Genomic DNA, 19093 nt, shown 5'->3' with positions numbered 1-19093 from the left:
AAAATGAACAGACAGATGACAACTATTTTAGATTGTCTGAACCCCAATCTAACTGAAGATCGACCAAATAATGGGGTTGGAGTTCAAAGGCCTATCCGCACATTTGCCCCACATGATCCTGTCTAAGTCAGGAATTATGGTTCCAGTTCAGCATGGATCCCTGCTATTGTGACGCAAGCTAAAGGGCCATTATCCTATTAGAGAACCAGACGGTCTTGTGCTAGGTTGACATGTGGACCAGATAGAGGAACACGTGCCTGGGTCATCCCTTCTGCTCAGGAACCTGTACAAGGACATGTTGATATGAACTTCAAAATGAGCTAGAGGCTACTGAAACATCAGAGGTCACATTGTTACCTAAATAATAATCTTACCTAAATAATGTTACCTAAATAATACATGGGGTCGTTGTCTGGTGTGCCAATGCCCAGTAAGGAACACACATAGGTGAGATTCCAGAATCAGCTCTTTATTGCAACAAAGGTAACAAGACCTCAAGGAGTTCTGTTTAGACAGTGGCAGTGTCTCTTTTTTATAATACTTCTTGGACATGCGCAGATGTCTTACAGGTTCCAAAACTTAAACTTCCTTTATAGCTGTATAAGCAGAGGTCATTTTGGGGGGGATCGCGGGGGATCGCAGTTCCCCCGGATGAGGTACGGGGGCGGGGCACATGACGAAGCCCCGCCCCCTGCTTCCGGCCACCCCGCCTCCGGCCCTCATTCAGCCAGGAGGAGGCAAGAGAAGAGGGAGGGTAAGTTGCTTCCTCCCTGCCTCTCCCCATCCCTGCCTGCCTGGGACCAGGGAGGGCCTTCGCGGGGCTTCCTTGCACTCCTGCCGGCCTTGCATGTCCACCGCCGGGCCCCTCATGGGGCTTGGCAGTGGAGCTGCAAGGCCGGCGGTGGCGGCCGGGACCGTTGGGGGCAGCGTGTGTGGCCTTATGACACACTTTCGGTGATTCTGGGACCCGAGGCAGTGGAGGAGCATTTTCCCCTCCGCCAGCCTGCTCGTCCCCGCCTTGGAAGCCGCCTTGGCGGACTTCTCCAGAGGCCCCGAGGGAGGCGTTGTGCAGCCGGTGTTCACCGTGGTCCCCATCCAGAAGTACAGCAAGTGAGAGCCGGGGTGGGGGCGGCGAGGAAAGGGTGGGCAGCCTCGTCCCGAGGGGTTTTTTTTTAATGCGGCTGGGCAGGGTTGCCAACTTCTTCCACTGGCCTCGGCTCCTGTGCATTTTTAAAGAAAATCTGCAGAGATTTTCTTGCTGACTTCTGACCTGGTGCAACCACGCTCCCCAAAATAAAGACTAGACAGATTTTGTTAGTTGGCACACCTGTTTTTTGGAGGGCTCCTCCTCCTCCTCTCTCTCCGCTTCCCTACGTATTATTATTTTTTGGGAAGGCTCCTGTGCCTTGGAAGGTCATGACTGACCGGCAGGAATTCAGGAGAGCCGTTTCTTCACATCTCACCGCTTGGGTTCCTGCAGCTGTTAAAGGAGCAGGCACCTTGCTAGGAAAAGCTGTTGGTGGTTTCTCCATACTCCACTCATGGGTTACCCTTTGCTGATAAGAACTGGGGCATATCTGTTTAGTGGTTCACAGCTCTTTTTACTTTCGGTGATGTCAGGGGGTGTGGCCTTATGACACACTTCCGGTGATGTCAGGGGGTGTGGCATATGCTAATGAGTTATGCTAATGAGTTCCCCTAGCTCTTTTTCTACGAAACAACCCCTGTGTATAAGTACATTTTGCCAAGCATATAAGTTTTTCTGCCCATATTTAATCCTCTTTCCTGTTTTTAACTTGCTGTCCAGCTGAATCAGTTACATTTGAGAACTCTACCCACCTTTACCACATCCTGTTCTCTAGCACACTCTTGCTTTATGACATTAGCTAAACACTTGCTTTGTGCTGTTGGCTAAGCTATGCTGCTGGTGACTAACTTCCCCTTTTGACATTTGCTTGCTAAAGCCTTTGTAAAACTATAATGAGAGCAGAAATAATACTATAATTTTATTTTAACATGGATTTGCTCATAAATCCCCCCATGATGCAATATCTGTCACAGCTGTGTCACAGTATTAGCATCATTTTGTACTTCAGCCTGCATTCGCAAAGCCTTGTAATAATGCTGTGCTGTAGGTCCTTTTATTTACTTATTGGAAATTATTGGCTTTATTAATGAGTACAAAGTCTTATGGGGAATATATAGATCTTTTTCTGTTGCAAAATTGATATTCCCAATCTGAAGTCCGATTCCCATACACCATTGCGCTTTGGTAGTGTTTGCACCCAGAATTTTCTGCCAAGATAACAGAGTCCCTTCACCAGAGATTATTGTGATTATATTAAACATACAAATGTATATATTTTCTGTATCTATGAGGGCATAACCTTCCTTCCCAAGGGTTATGTCTAAAAACGGGGACAATTAAGGCCAGAAAATAATGTACCGTATTTTTCGGACCATAAGACGCATCTGACCATAAGACGCACCTAGTTTTTAGAGGAGGAAAACAGGGGAAAAAATATTCTGAACCCTGGGGCTGTCATTCCAGTTCCTGAAAGGGTTAAAGGGCTCAAGGCCAAACAAGATGTCCCAGGCAGCCTACAAGGAAAAAAATCAGAGTCTCCCATCAAAGCTTCCAAATGTTTCAAGGGCTGTGTTAGAGAGAAGCCCAGACCCCCCCAGCACTGTGCTTCAGAACAGACCAGCTGCTTCCTATGAACCCCTGGGGCAAAAGAGGTAGCATGAATCCCAACATCTAGACCCACAAGCAAACAGTGATTTCCTGCCCCTAGTTCCAAAGGAGAGAAATTCGCAGCTTTCCAGGAAGAAGGCACAAGTCATTCAATGCACTCAAAAGATAGAGAAGTTTGCTTTTAGGCTGTTCAAAGAGCAGCAAACAAATCTCCGGAGACAAGGCAGAGAGCCACAGATCCTCAGCACCCCCCCACACACCCATCTGTTAAAAAGGAGCTTGAACTTACATTTTAAACGACACGTTCTCAGGTCCATTAAGCACATAAAAAACGAAAGTAAACCAAGCTCCAAGAGGACCCAACCAAATCACACAGAAATTAAGGGAAGAGCAGACTGTTCCATTGGGGGGGGGGGGAAGGCTGAACGGGGCTGTTCAGCCTTCTTCCCCCCCCTCCCAATGGAACAGTCTGCTCTTCCCTTAATTTCTGTGTGATTTGGCTGGGTCCTCTTGGAGCTTGGTTTACTTTCGTTTTTTATGTGCTTAATGGACCTGAGAACGTGCTGTTTAAAATGTAAGTTCAAGCCTTCCCATGGGCTCCGTGGGCTTGGGGGGGGAGGGAGAAGGCAGTATTCGCACCATAAGACGCACACACTTCCCCCCCACTTTTTTGGGGGGGGAAGTGCGTCTTATGGTCCGAAAAATACGGTATATGTGGATTCAATTTAAACCCTTATCATGACTTTCAAATAAATGACTACTCCTTTTTTACCTACATCCCATTTAATTTAGGCTGAGACTAATGATACTATACTTTACAACCTTCTTCATGGGGTGGACCCCTTCTCTTAATTTTTAACCATTTGAGGGCTACTGCCCTACCATTTTTGGTCTTTCCCATTTTCCAAGAAGTGGGAGCAAAGCTTGTAGGCATTTAGAGAAGAGCATAAAAATCATGATAGCAACTAATAAAATCCGAACCTCCCAGTTCTCCCTAAAAATTTATATGCTGCGTCCCTGCTCCAGTCAAGGATTACATACTCTCCTACTGTTAAACCTCTGCATTCCCTATATTCACACCAATAACATTTGCACCAGGGATGGCTATATGCCTCAAACCACTGTCCCAAAATTTTACAGATATCAAAGAGAAAATAGTACTAATTCTGTTTGCTCATTTACATCAGCTTCCCACCTTCCTTCTGAGCTCTTGCTTTGGCTCTCACCAGTTGCTTGGGTTTCAGCTATCCCAGCGTCTGTTTCTTCTCATTCTTATCCGTCAGTGGTGTCTTCAACAGGAACTACAGCTTTCTTGACCTGAGTATGGTGTAGCCAGGTATTGGCTACCTTGGCTCTTTCTACCTTTACTACAGAATGGCTAGTCAGCAGGGCTTACACCAGGCCTTTCCAGTCATGTTTCAGAGGTTCGTGCTTCTAAGTCTTTATGTCCCCAGGAGAATCAAGGGAGATGAGCTGTCTGACCTCTGCGAACCTGGTGAGAGAAGAGAAACAAGACTGCAAAACAGTAACATATTATTTTAACATTGTGTCCTCTATGTCAGGAGTTGCTTTTCCCAGCTGCCTCACGATAGGAAAATATCTACAATACATAAGTGCAAAAGGGGGTACCCCTAATTTTTCCTTGGAGAGTACTCAAATGTGTGTAAGGGCATGGGGTAAAGCTTGTAGCCAAGTCATGTTTGTTTCAGTGCATATCTTGGTATAAAGGCCGTTTCCAAAGTTTGGCTCATTCTTTTGATTTGTATGTTTTGGAAATGGCGGGCTACCCAATCTCTACAGTCTGGAGGAGTTCGCTTTCCTTGCTTGGCCTTTGCTTGCGCAAAGGTCATTGCGTCGCTTCTCTTTCAAGCAACCATGACTCTTTAGCATGCATCTGCCATGGCTATTCTACCTGCATGTGTGCTCTGATTAAAATCGTGTATGATTTTTCAAAGGCAGGAGCAAGGAATTAACATTCTTCCATCTGAATTAACCCACCACCATCCTCTTTGGTTCTGGGTGGCTCCATATTCCCCTGCAGCTTCAACATCCTCTTTGGTATTTGGTGGATCCTTTGGCCAATCAAATGTTGGTAGAAGCAGCATTAGCAAAACGGGGGGGGGGCTGTGTTTCAGTTTCCTTTGAGGCTAGATCTGCTCTTCTATTTCCCGTCACTTCCTCAGAGTGTCCTTTCTGATGTGCCCTGGTATGGATCACAATAACCTGCTGTGGTTTTATAAGGGCTTCAAGCAGCCTGGCAAACTGAGGGCCATTGGCAGTCTCTTCTCCAACAGCTGTTATGAATCCTTTCTTTCCACAGGAGACCATGAGCGTGGACAAGTCCAAATGTATACTTAAGAGTCTGTATAAATATTTACAGTCTTTCCTTCAGCGAACTGGAGGGCTCTGGTGAGGGCTACCAATTCTGCCGTTTGTGCAGCAGGCTGACATGGCGGGAGGCAACGCCTGTGCTTCTACAATTGATCTAGCCTGTTTTCCAGTGCCCTTGAACTATTCTGCTAGAGCTGGCCACATAATACACAAGCTCAGTGTTCGGAATAGGGGTATTTTTGAGATCAGTCTCATGGTCAGTCTCAGGCTCTTCTTTAAAAGGGAATGTAAAGTTGCAGGATTTAGGTGGGTGGAACTTTCAAACATCCAGTCTTCATGTTCCAACAGCAGAGTTTTGTATTTGGCCCATCGGGAATTCATTAGCCACTGAGCTCCTCTCTGCTGTAGCAAAGTATCCACACTTAAGAGGGCAGAGCACATGCACAGGCTGCCCCAAAGTCAACTTCCTAGCCTCTTCTACACCTACAGCTAATGCTGTAGCTCTGCTCGCATGCAAGCTGGCCGTCCCTTAGCCACAGGCCAAGGGGATGGACTCAATTTTTGAGTCAGGACTCCCGATGCTGCCCCACCTTACTCATGAACATACACATCAGGTGTCTTTGATGGATCTGGTAGTGCTGAGGCAGGTACCTTCATTAAAAGTTCTTTAATTTTCAGGAAAGCCTGCTCTTCATCTTTTGTCCATTGGATAGCATCTGGTACCTCTTGTGCACACTTTGCATGTAAGGGTTTGGTTATTTATCCAAAACCTGGAATCCCAACTCAGTGAAAGCCTGCCATCCCTAAAAATGCCCTCATCTGGGGATGCGGCTGATGACTGGGAGACTGGTAGGGAAAGTTTTCTCCCACTCCAAGGTTCCTTAGTTCACTTAAAATCCCATTTACTGAGTCAGCATCCTTGATGGACTCTAATACCTTGTCCTTTGGCTTACAGGAGGATCACTATTTGACATGCATTTCACACTGTTTTGCAGGATCATAAAAACCCACTGATCACAATTCCCACAAACGTTTCAACAAATCAGGGCGATATATAACATAAATCAACACAAATCCTTATAACATAGACCACATTGTTCTTTCTTTTCCTTATACAGAAATTAAACAAATCACACCGAGAATTTATTCAGATCACACACAACATTTAAGACACATAGTCTACAAACATAAGACCGATCGCAGGTACATGAAGTGGGACACAGAATCATCAGTTATACGTCCCTAATTTCAAATCATACACTGAGGGGGGCTCAAGGGCTGCCCCGATTGGCTCTGTTTGGCTCCCATTGTGGGTGCCAGGTTATGCCTTCCCCATCAGGAGTTTTATGGCTAACTTTCCCCCCCCAGACTTATTCCTACATCCATTTTCTTCTTAGTCTGGGATGGCAAACACACACACTTACTCACCCTTCATGGGAGCGAGACCGCAGAGGGGTCAGTTACCCGGCCTGAGAACGCTCTTTCAGATCAGATGTGACTTGACAAACAGACAGTCCTTTTCCCTTGGTTCTAATGCAATGCCGTACACCCTCACCCATGTCTTTTCCTGAAAGGAGGAAAAACCTTCCTGGAAGAAGGTAGTCTGTCTCACTGGATGCGATTGACAGGTGCCCAGTTTGCACTGCACAGTTTCTGGCTGGATTTTCAATGAGCAAATCCACTCGTGTCTTTTCCTGTAGGAACACAAAGCCCCCTTTGAGGTGGGCAGTTGTCTCTCCTGGCAGCGTATGGGTGCCCCAATGGAGCTTGCCTTTTCCATCCACCTTACTCTCAACAAAAAGAAAAATAAACACAAATGATGCACACTGAACAACACAAATCAAGATTCACCCTTGCATGCTCATCCCAGACATTACCAAGGCAGGGGCCCAAAATACCAAAATCCCAATGAACTGCAGTTACCTGTTCTTAAGTTGCTGTTTGTCTAGTAGTCTGTTTCTCGGAATCTCTGGGGCTGCACCTTACCAACTGGAGTAACAGTGGAGGGGCCCAGTTGCCAGGGACCCAAATGATTCGATGGTGGCACAGAAAGGTGTGTTGTCAGTTTAGGACCCCACCTTACTCTCTGGGTGGCCCAATAGGGTGTCACATCTGGGGTGCCAGGAAATTGTTACCAAAATGGGATCATTGCCTGGTTTACCAGTGCCCAGTAAGGAACACAAACAGATGAGATTCCAGAATCAAAAAGCTCTTTATTGCAGCAAAGGGGAACTCAGTAACAAGACCTCAAGGAGTTCCATTTAAGCAGTGCCAGTGTCTCTCTTTTATAATACTTCTTGGACATGCGCAGATGTCTTACAGGTTACAAAACTTAAACTTCCCTTATAACTATATAAGTCCATTTTGCCAAGGATATAGGTTTTCCTGCCCATATTTAGGATACTTTTGCAAAATCCTCTTTCCTATTTTTCACTTGCTGTCCAGCTGAGTCAGTTATGTTTGAGAACTCTACTCACCTTTACCACATCCTGTTCTCCAGCACACTCTTGCTTTATGCTACTAGCCACTTGCTTTGTGCTGTTGGCTAAGCTATGCTGCTGGGGACTAACTTCCTCTTTTGATATTTGCTTGCTGAAGCCTTTCTAAAACAATAATGAGAGCAGAAATAACACTATAATCTTATTCTAGCATGGATTTGCTCATCAGTATCAGAGGTCACATCAACCCCAGTGCAGGACCAAGGTTGCCCACAGCGTTTTGGAGTTTGACCACAGTATCTGCAGGACTGTCAGCTAGGGGAACACAGCTAGGGGGAACAGGTGTAGTGTATTGGCCCCTTTGACTTGCCATATGGGGTGGTGTTGGGGCTTAGCCCTTTAATTAGGCTGCCACACCTCACAATGAAGGTGTCAGTTTTATCTCCTTGGTGCAGTCTCCTTTCCGAGAACGTAACAATCCTACTTACATGGTAGTCTCAGCAGTTTTTGTTAAGACATCTTTTTGTTCCCCTTAGCTTCTCTGCTAATTTTATTTATGGGCAGCAACATACAGTTTTGTAGGGTTGCCACCTCCATGTGAGGCCTGAAGATCAGAATTACAATTGATCTCCAGATGACAGAGATTAGTTCCCCTGGAGAACATGGCTGCTTTAGAGGATGAAAGAGGAGGGGGGATACTAAGTACCAGAGGTCTGATATTATTCGTATGAAAGGTGTTAAAGGTACACGTATCGTGACCACATTACAACGATCAGATTACAAAAGTATGAAAATTGGTTATAATCACAAAGTTATGTAGACAACAGTAATGATTAGGATCACAGTGATATTTTTACAACATCTGCAATTACACACATTAATAATTGTAATAACAAGTGCCAAAATCCTTGCTATTGAAAAATAAAATACTATGAAATTGTGTTGTAAGAAATAAACAAGCTGAACGAGGACCCCAGAAGAGACAGGATTGCCAGCTATACTCCTGTTTTGGCATAAACCTTCATCAGTTGTAGGAAATCTTTTACAATCAATTTGGAAGACAAAATTTCCAAAAATAGTGGTATACAGTGCAGACACCAAGACTTCCATCTTCATTAGTCACACAGCCTTGCATTGGTAAGTTTGAAGGCCTGTTATAAACAATATTGAATAATGAATAATAAATATTAGCAGCATTAAGGCAGACCAGGATTTTAAAACATCTGTAAAATAAATTAATATACCCTTTTTCAGTCAATTTGAGGCTTCCTGTCTTTTTTATTTGTTTTGGAGGATGAGCTCTCTGACATTGTGCCCCACAGAAGTCCCTCCAACGGCTCTAGGATTTTCCCATCCCAGAGCTGGCAACCCTGAATTTTTGCCACTTTCCTAGCAGCGATAGATCACTTCAAGTTCTGTGGGGCTGGCTCAACAATAAGACTTGGGCAGATTAGGCATGGCCTTCAAAACGGTACTTGAGCTCACAATGTATTTAGAACTATGAATGCATTTGAAAGGTTATTAGCACTTATGGCCAAAATTTGTTCCAGCATTCAGTAAACTGATAAATACTTTGGGATTATAAATTTACATTGGAGAGGGATTTATTTGTATCTCCAGCCATGGAAATCAGGAAAATCTGCTCAGGGAGATTTCTGATGTTTTTCTTAATATAAGAATTGGAGAGAATCATCTGAATGTGTATTTCTGATAGTATTTTACCTGGTCAGAAAGGTTAACCTTTCTGCTGAATCTGATTTTTGCTGGAAATGTGATAGGGTAAGAGGTACATTTTTGAGCATTTATAATCTAAGTTAATTAGTACAAACATTTTGGCGTAACAATTTCCTTCATATTTGTATATATGTAAGTAAGCATTTGGTTTTTTTAAAAAAGACTAGGGTTAAGCAAGGCAGGACAAACCAAGAAGCAGATTGGTGGCAGATGAAGGAGACAAGGTAGACTGGCAAATTGATCAGAATGAAGAATAGCAATAGTCTCTGACGATTGGACCAGGGTATAAACCCATCTCACTCTTCCCCAGTGAATATGCCTAACTCCTAAGTTTCCAGTGTTGAGCTCAGTGGCCCCAGCAGAGCTTGCTGATTGTATAGTCAATCAACACTGAGAGAACTGTGTTATGTATGTTAGAAGTGCTAAGAACTATATAGCAAGATAGAATTGAATCTGCTGAATTATTTCACTAAGCTTATACAATGTGTTAAAAAAATCAGTGTAACGTATTATTTAATTGAATCCTACTTTGTTAAGAAATTAAGCCTGACTCTTATTAATTAGATATCTTTTTTTTTCTTTTTAAGCCTCTGATGGAGATAAGGAAATAATTTCTCATATCAGTCAACATGGGGGTAAATGGCCTTACTGGTTCAAAAAAATGGGTGAGTGCTTTTGTATTAAATGTATCCTACAATTGATAAGGAGCTGCGGTGGCTCAAGTGGTTAAGACACTGAACTGCAGGCTGTGGAAGGTCAGTAGTTCAGCGGTTCAAGACCCGGGTGCCGCAAGACGGGGTGAGTTCCTGTCTCTAGTTCCAGCTCCTGCCAACCTAGCAGTTCGAAAGCAAGAAATTGCAAGTAGATAAATAGGGACCACTTCGGTGGGAAGGTAACAGCGTTCCGTCCGCCTTGGTGTTTAGTCATGCCGGCCACATGACCACGGAAACGTCTTCGGACAGCACTGGCTCTTCGGCTTTGAAACGGAGATGAGCACCGCAACCCTAGAGTCGGTTTCGACTGGCTTTCGAGCAAGGGAACCTTTACCTTTACAATTGATAAATGTTTTGATTATTTTATTTTTGTAATCTTATTTTCTGATTATGTGCAGAAACTATTAATAAACTTGGAAGCTACACTCTGAAACTACAAGTTGTGTTGAATGAAAGTAATGCAGACACTTATGCTGGAAGACCTCTTCCATCTAAAATATTTAAATTTAATATAATAGGTAAGTATATTAATGTTGCTGGATTAAGAGTGTGCTCAATGCATGTTATCCACCCACATAATCTAAATGTGGTGGAATCATTAGGCTGTCTTGATCAAAAGTGCAGAATATACAGATTTTTAATTGGTTGTTGTAGATTTTTTGGGCTGTATGGCCGTGGTCTTGGCATTGCAGTACCTGACGTTTTGCCAGCAGCTGTGACTGGCGTCATCAGAGGTGTAACACAGAAAGATGGAGTACTCTCTGTGTCAATGTGAGAAGAAAAATGGTAGGCAGGTAATTTATAGCTACTCAGGAAGGTGGTGTAGGGCTGAGTCATTATCTTGTAGGAATTTTCCAGGCTGTGACATGCTAATTGAAGAGCTTTCCTGAGGAGGTTCTTTTGCATATGGATTGGCTGTTGAAATTTGATCTTATCTGTAGTGCTGTTGTAAGATGTAGAGCATTTTGTGTTTTTCAGGACTGGAAACCATGCCCTATTTATTTTTAAACTCTCTTCTTTCCTGTTGAATTGTGTTTATGTTTATGAATTTCAATGGCTTCCCTCCACTTTCTTTGTTACACCTCTGAGGATGCAGTCACAGCTGCTGGCAAAACATCAGGTACTACAATGCCATACAGCCCGGAAAATCTACAACAACTAATGAACTCAGGCCATGAAAGCCTTTGATGACATATTTTAAATTGGTTTTCTTTTTCTTGTAAAAGCTGTATTGTGGATTTAGAAGTGTTACTAAAGGTATCAATAGAATGGAAGTTAGTCAGAATACATCCACATTGCTTGTACGGTTTGTAAATGATAACATACTTCCCAATCAATGTGACAGAGCTGAGGAATAGACCTGTGCAACATCATGCAGGATCCCAGCAGACATAGCGCTAACTAATTTAACACTGGGAATGGGCTACAGGGTTACCCACTGAATTTTCTTCAGCTCCTCCACTTATGTGTATGAATTCCCACACTGCCCTGAACCATGGTTCAGCTCTGAGAAATAAGGTTTGTGACTGAAGTTAAGAGAGTTTCACTGTGAAAATGCTGTTCTCATTCAATATATGAATACTTGTTTCTCTTCACCTCAGCGGGAAAGCCTCAGAAGTTTTCAATAGGTCTTTTGGATCCCCCATTTTGTGTTGGAATTCCATTCAGTATCCCATTAAGCGTGCAGGATGAATTTGGCCATGATGCTTACCTGACAGATGATATTGTACCACAACTTGAGGCTAGGTAATGGTTTAATAACTTCATTCTTGCAATGCTGCTTAAAGATATTTCTGTTAACAGAATCTAGGTGTTCCCTATCATGCTAGAAGTTGAGCAGGCACACTTACCATTTTCGTAACTGGCAGTCCACCCCCACCCCTGCATTGGCCCAGAACTAGCTAACTGCTTGTGAAACTCTCCAGTTTGTCAGGGTGTGTAGAACTGATAAGGAAGAAATACGATATGTGCTCTTGGGACCACCACAGATGGTTTCTAGCCTTCCATCAATGGGAGAATAAACCCTCTTAGCTTTATCTTGTCCCACTGTGTTAGTAGGCTCCCATTTCTCTCTTTATTTGCTCCCTAGTGGCTTTCTCTCTCACCACCCTGACCAGTCGTGTTTAGTCAGATGATAGTTAGCTTTCTGATGTTTTTACTTTTACTTCAGGGTTTTTTTCCCCTTGGGAAGATGCCTAGCTAAAGGTAAGAGAACATAAGCTCTGTCTCTTCAGTAGTCAACAGGAGCTTGTCCTGGGGGGCCACTCAACCATTGACAGGCTTAGAGCAACCATGAAAGATGACCAATCAGAACAGCCACCAGGAAACTACTCTGTGAGAGTGAAGGATGGTGGCTTCGTCAGCTTAGCTCCTCCCTACAGTATTAATGGAGCAATTGCTACATACAGTTTTTTACAGTTGAATTAAATGAATTATAGACAACAGGAGAGGCTCTTGATAAGAGTGGGCAGGTACACAGGAAGCACGTCCAGCTATGCCTTTCAGTGTCTCTTATGGTTCGCCCACTCCAATTCATTGTCCTTAGAGGAATCCTAGAAATGACCATAAAGGCTCTTGCCAATCCCATGGTCAAAGTCCAGCATCCAGGCAGACTGTTTAACCTGGTTAGTGAGGTTGAAAGAATCCTCAAACTCTAGTTCTGTCTTTTGGTAATATTTTACAAAGGCAAAATCCAGAATTTTACCAGCCTTGAGATATGTGGACCATTGGAATCCTCTGAGCTCTATCTGTCTGTCTGTTTTTGTTTGTTTATAAATTTGATTTCTAAACCACCCTCCCCAATACTTGGGCTCAGGGTGTTGTACAACATTTGAAGAAATACAATCATAAGCACTTTTAAAACATGTTCAAAACAACAAAACAAGTACAATAACCATTTCAGATGGCATCTAAAAATCAAATTTATCTTACCCCAAGGGGGAGAAAAGGAAACGAAGGCCAGGCAAATGAAAACCACTGCTGTTCCCACCAGTGTTCCTTCTAAGCTGGCTGAGTGCAGAAGGACAAAACTCTCACCCACCTCTCTGTGCAGGGTGCAGGGGGAAGAGGCACAAAGCCAACCCTTCCTTCCCCCCACCAGCCAAGGTCTCCTCCCCCAAGGAGGAAGGGCAGGGGAGCTGCCAGCCATTTAAATCTCCGCCTTTCAGCTGTTGGCTTCAAAGGGCAGAAAGCCATTTGAAAGCTCCCTTTTGCTTCCCTCTGCTTGACAATGGGAGTGGGAAGCGAAATGAGCCATCTAATGGCTGCCCACCCCTTAAAGCTGTGAAGGAATGCCTTCCCCACCCTTTTGGGAGGTTGGCAAGTCCATTTTTAAAGGGGCATTCTCCCCCTCCCCTTCTTAACCACAGAGGTGGGATTCATTTGCTAGAAAAGCAGGAACAGGAGAGGAAGCTCCAGGTGTGCTTTGGGGCTTTTCCTCCCACAATACTCTGGGTAAAAGATGACTAGATCCAGGGCTGGGAAAGAGGCTTTAAATCGCCCTGGCAGGAAAGAAATGGTGTCCTTTGGAATGCAGCTTCAGAAGAAGGAGGAGATCTCCCTGCCAGGCTACCCACTGTGGCAGCCATTTTCTCCTTGAGACCATGCTACATGCAATCTGATTTCTTCCACTGAAATGAACAGAAAAATGTGTACTTCGGGGTTATTGAGCCTCATTTGTGTGTATATATGGTTCATCATTTTCCCACTTCTTCATGCAACTCAAAGGACACTCAGGAGAAAGGGAAACAATATATTCCTGATGATGCACTCATTTGCTTGAACTGGGAGTATTTCTATATATAAACGTCCCTAATGAAATGAAGATGATTCCGTGGCTTCTGTAATGGATTGTAGCACTTTTAAAAATGATTACGATGTTTCTTTCTCACACTTTTTCCCTTGAAGTTTGTGAGGAACAAGGTAGCACAGAGTGGTATTAAATGTAGATTCATATATCACAAAGTCATTCTAAAGAAGCTGTACCAGATATAAGTCATCTTAATAGAATTTCAGGTTTTATACTATAGTATTATCCCGAATAAAAAGGATCTTTTTTTAATAAGTGCTGTCCTGAATTTGACTGCTTAGGAGAGATGGTTAGAGTCTCTTAGATTTTATATAGTCACAGTCTACAAGAAGTGGTGTGCATAGTTCACTAGAAGGCTGTGTTGAAGATTTATGGAGCTGAAGACCCTAAATTAGGTTTCAGAACTGCACTGTAATTTTATCATGTAAGAAATAAATTCATTTAGAAAGAATATCCTGCGGTTTTGAAAGTCATTGCCACAATTAAGGTTTTATTGACAGATAGACTAAAAATATTGAAATTTTTGGGAGCTGTATAGTGGATGGAAGAGAGGATCATCAAATACCTTGATGCACCACATGCATCAATGTTTTTTTTATTTCTGTACAGAATCAAAATCAAATATGATTACCTTCATCAATCCTAAAATATAAAGATTTATTAATTTATTCAGTTAAATGATATTGTCATACTCAAAGTGAAAGCAGATACTAGACTGGTTCAGTGGTAGCCATTCCTTCCTTTCTCTCCCCATCTATTTGCTTTCTGTCCATTCCTTCCTCTCTCCACATCTGTTTCCTTCCTTCCTTCCTTCCTTCCTTCCTTCCTTCCTTCCTTCCTTCCTTCCTTCCTTCCTTCCTTCCTTCCTAAGAACATAAGAACATAAGACCCAGCAGAGTGCTGGCAGCAGCTATTCAAATGCACCCAGGCACTCAATCACATGCAAAACAATGCCCCTTCCTTTTCCTCTCAATTGCAGTCAATCACAGTCAAACAATGCCCTTTCCTCTCTCAAGCAGCCAGGAATCTGCAAAAACTCCAAGCGCTTCCACACACTCCCAGACCAGTTCTCCCACCAAAATCCTCAGCTGGATCCTCTCCGCTGAAAGCAAATAAAAAACCACTCACCCTTCTGTCTCCTGCTCCTGTTCCTGCTCAGAGCTCAGCTGGGTCTCCTCTGCCTCTGGCCAGGTGTTTCCTTAAATAGAGGCCTCCCCCAGCAGAGTGCTGGCAGCAGCTATTCAAATGCACCCAGGCACTCAATCACATGCAAAACAATGCCCCTTCCTTTTCCTCTCAATTGCAGTCAATCACAGTCAAACAATGCCCTTTCCTCTCTCAAGCAGCCAGGAATCTGCAAAAACTCCAAGCGCTTCCACACACTCCCAGACCAGTTCTCCCACCAAAATCCTCAGCTGGATCCTCTCCGCTGAAAGCAAATAAAAAACCACTCACCCTTCTGTCTCCTGCTCCTGTTCCTGCTCAGAGCTCAGCTGGGTCTCCTCTGCCTCTGGCCAGGTGTTTCCTTAAATAGAGGCCTCCCCCAGCAGAGTGCTGGCAGCAGCTATTCAAATGCACCCAGGCACTCAATCACATGCAAAACAATGCCCCTTCCTTTTCCTCTCAATTGCAGTCAATCACAGTCAAACAATGCCCTTTCCTCTCTCAAGCAGCCAGGAATCTGCAAAAACTCCAAGCGCTTCCACACACTCCCAGACCAGTTCTCCCACCAAAATCCTCAGCTGGATCCTCTCCGCTGAAAGCAAATAAAAAACCACTCACCCTTCTGTCTCCTGCTCCTGTTCCTGCTCAGAGCTCAGCTGGGTCTCCTCTGCCTCTGGCCAGGTGTTTCCTTAAATAGAGGCCTCCCCCAGCAGAGTGCTGGCAGCAGCTATTCAAATGCACCCAGGCACTCAATCACATGCAAAACAATGCCCCTTCCTTTTCCTCTCAATTGCAGTCAATCACAGTCAAACAATGCCCTTTCCTCTCTCAAGCAGCCAGGAATCTGCAAAAACTCCAAGCGCTTCCACACACTCCCAGACCAGTTCTCCCACCAAAATCCTCAGCTGGATCCTCTCCGCTGAAAGCAAATAAAAAACCACTCACCCTTCTGTCTCCTGCTCCTGTTCCTGCTCAGAGCTCAGCTGGGTCTCCTCTGCCTCTGGCCAGGTGTTTCCTTAAATAGAGGCCTCCCCCAGCAGAGTGCTGGCAGCAGCTATTCAAATGCACCCAGGCACTCAATCACATGCAAAACAATGCCCCTTCCTTTTCCTCTCAATTGCAGTCAATCACAGTCAAACAATGCCCTTTCCTCTCTCAAGCAGCCAGGAATCTGCAAAAACTCCAAGCGCTTCCACACACTCCCAGACCAGTTCTCCCACCAAAATCCTCAGCTGGATCCTCTCCGCTGAAAGCAAATAAAAAACCACTCACCCTTCTGTCTCCTGCTCCTGTTCCTGCTCAGAGCTCAGCTGGGTCTCCTCTGCCTCTGGCCAGGTGTTTCCTTAAATAGAGGCCTCCCCCAGCAGAGTGCTGGCAGCAGCTATTCAAATGCACCCAGGCACTCAATCACATGCAAAACAATGCCCCTTCCTTTTCCTCTCAATTGCAGTCAATCACAGTCAAACAATGCCCTTTCCTCTCTCAAGCAGCCAGGAATCTGCAAAAACTCCAAGCGCTTCCACACACTCCCAGACCAGTTCTCCCACCAAAATCCTCAGCTGGATCCTCTCCGCTGAAAGCAAATAAAAAACCACTCACCCTTCTGTCTCCTGCTCCTGTTCCTGCTCAGAGCTCAGCTGGGTCTCCTCTGCCTCTGGCCAGGTGTTTCCTTAAATAGAGGCCTCCCCCAGCAGAGTGCTGGCAGCAGCTATTCAAATGCACCCAGGCACTCAATCACATGCAAAACAATGCCCCTTCCTTTTCCTCTCAATTGCAGTCAATCACAGTCAAACAATGCCCTTTCCTCTCTCAAGCAGCCAGGAATCTGCAAAAACTCCAAGCGCTTCCACACACTCCCAGACCAGTTCTCCCACCAAAATCCTCAGCTGGATCCTCTCCGCTGAAAGCAAATAAAAAACCACTCACCCTTCTGTCTCCTGCTCCTGTTCCTGCTCAGAGCTCAGCTGGGTCTCCTCTGCCTCTGGCCAGGTGTTTCCTTAAATAGAGGCCTCCCCCAGCAGAGTGCTGGCAGCAGCTATTCAAATGCACCCAGGCACTCAATCACATGCAAAACAATGCCCCTTCCTTTTCCTCTCAATTGCAGTCAATCACAGTCAAACAATGCCCTTTCCTCTCTCAAGCAGCCAGGAATCTGCAAAAACTCCAAGCGCTTCCACACACTCCCAGACCAGTTCTCCCACCAAAATCCTCAGCTGGATCCTCTCCGCTGAAAGCAAATAAAAAACCACTCACCCTTCTGTCTCCTGCTCCTGTTCCTGCTCAGAGCTCAGCTGGGTCTCCTCTGCCTCTGGCCAGGTGTTTCCTTAAATAGAGGCCTCCCCCAGCAGAGTGCTGGCAGCAGCTATTCAAATGCACCCAGGCACTCAATCACATGCAAAACAATGCCCCTTCCTTTTCCTCTCAATTGCAGTCAATCACAGTCAAACAATGCCCTTTCCTCTCTCAAGCAGCCAGGAATCTGCAAAAACTCCAAGCGCTTCCACACACTCCCAGACCAGTTCTCCCACCAAAATCCTCAGCTGGATCCTCTCCGCTGAAAGCAAATAAAAAACCACTCACCCTTCTGTCTCCTGCTCCTGTTCCTGCTCAGAGCTCAGCTGGGTCTCCTCTGCCTCTGGCCAGGTGTTTCCTTAAATAGAGGCCTCCCCCAGCAGAGTGCTGGCAGCAGCTATTCAAATGCACCCAGGCACTCAATCACATGCAAAACAATGCCCCTTCCTTTTCCTCTCAATTGCAGTCAATCACAGTCAAACAATGCCCTTTCCTCTCTCAAGCAGCCAGGAATCTGCAAAAACTCCAAGCGCTTCCACACACTCCCAGACCAGTTCTCCCACCAAAATCCTCAGCTGGATCCTCTCCGCTGAAAGCAAATAAAAAACCACTCACCCTTCTGTCTCCTGCTCCTGTTCCTGCTCAGAGCTCAGCTGGGTCTCCTCTGCCTCTGGCCAGGTGTTTCCTTAAATAGAGGCCTCCCCCAGCAGAGTGCTGGCAGCAGCTATTCAAATGCACCCAGGCACTCAATCACATGCAAAACAATGCCCCTTCCTTTTCCTCTCAATTGCAGTCAATCACAGTCAAACAATGCCCTTTCCTCTCTCAAGCAGCCAGGAATCTGCAAAAACTCCAAGCGCTTCCACACACTCCCAGACCAGTTCTCCCACCAAAATCCTCAGCTGGATCCTCTCCGCTGAAAGCAAATAAAAAACCACTCACCCTTCTGTCTCCTGCTCCTGTTCCTGCTCAGAGCTCAGCTGGGTCTCCTCTGCCTCTGGCCAGGTGTTTCCTTAAATAGAGGCCTCCCCCAGCAGAGTGCTGGCAGCAGCTATTCAAATGCACCCAGGCACTCAATCACATGCAAAACAATGCCCCTTCCTTTTCCTCTCAATTGCAGTCAATCACAGTCAAACAATGCCCTTTCCTCTCTCAAGCAGCCAGGAATCTGCAAAAACTCCAAGCGCTTCCACACACTCCCAGACCAGTTCTCCCACCAAAATCCTCAGCTGGATCCTCTCCGCTGAAAGCAAATAAAAAACCACTCACCCTTCTGTCTCCTGCTCCTGTTCCTGCTCAGAGCTCAGCTGGGTCTCCTCTGCCTCTGGCCAGGTGTTTCCTTAAATAGAGGCCTCCCCCAGCAGAGTGCTGGCAGCAGCTATTCAAATGCACCCAGGCACTCAATCACATGCAAAACAATGCCCCTTCCTTTTCCTCTCAATTGCAGTCAATCACAGTCAAACAATGCCCTTTCCTCTCTCAAGCAGCCAGGAATCTGCAAAAACTCCAAGCGCTTCCACACACTCCCAGACCAGTTCTCCCACCAAAATCCTCAGCTGGATCCTCTCCGCTGAAAGCAAATAAAAAACCACTCACCCTTCTGTCTCCTGCTCCTGTTCCTGCTCAGAGCTCAGCTGGGTCTCCTCTGCCTCTGGCCAGGTGTTTCCTTAAATAGAGGCCTCCCCCAGCAGAGTGCTGGCAGCAGCTATTCAAATGCACCCAGGCACTCAATCACATGCAAAACAATGCCCCTTCCTTTTCCTCTCAATTGCAGTCAATCACAGTCAAACAATGCCCTTTCCTCTCCCTCTCTCAAGCAGCCAGGAATCTGCAAAAACTCCAAGCGCTTCCCCACACTCCCAGACCAGTTCTCCCACCAAAAACCTCAGCTGAATCCTCTCAACTGAAAGCAAGTAGA

General features: G+C 45.2%; 1 protein-coding gene across 1 annotated transcript in view; it reads left to right on the top strand.

Annotated features, from left to right (window-relative positions):
- Positions 1-19093, top strand: part of SMCHD1 (structural maintenance of chromosomes flexible hinge domain containing 1) — a 123344-nt gene that overhangs the window by 40008 nt on the left and 64243 nt on the right. Inside the window, exons 18-20 of the mRNA XM_015413929.1 lie at positions 9786-9863; positions 10310-10429; positions 11513-11657. Of these exons, the coding sequence (XP_015269415.1) occupies positions 9786-9863; positions 10310-10429; positions 11513-11657 (343 nt within the window). The remainder of the gene's footprint in view (positions 1-9785; positions 9864-10309; positions 10430-11512; positions 11658-19093) is intronic.

This window comes from Gekko japonicus, unplaced genomic scaffold, assembly GCF_001447785.1.
Source record: "Gekko japonicus isolate JY-2015 unplaced genomic scaffold, Gekko_japonicus_V1.1 scaffold1763, whole genome shotgun sequence".
Lineage (NCBI taxonomy): Eukaryota > Metazoa > Chordata > Lepidosauria > Squamata > Gekkonidae > Gekko > Gekko japonicus.
This window is presented reverse-complemented; position numbering and strand designations above follow the sequence as displayed.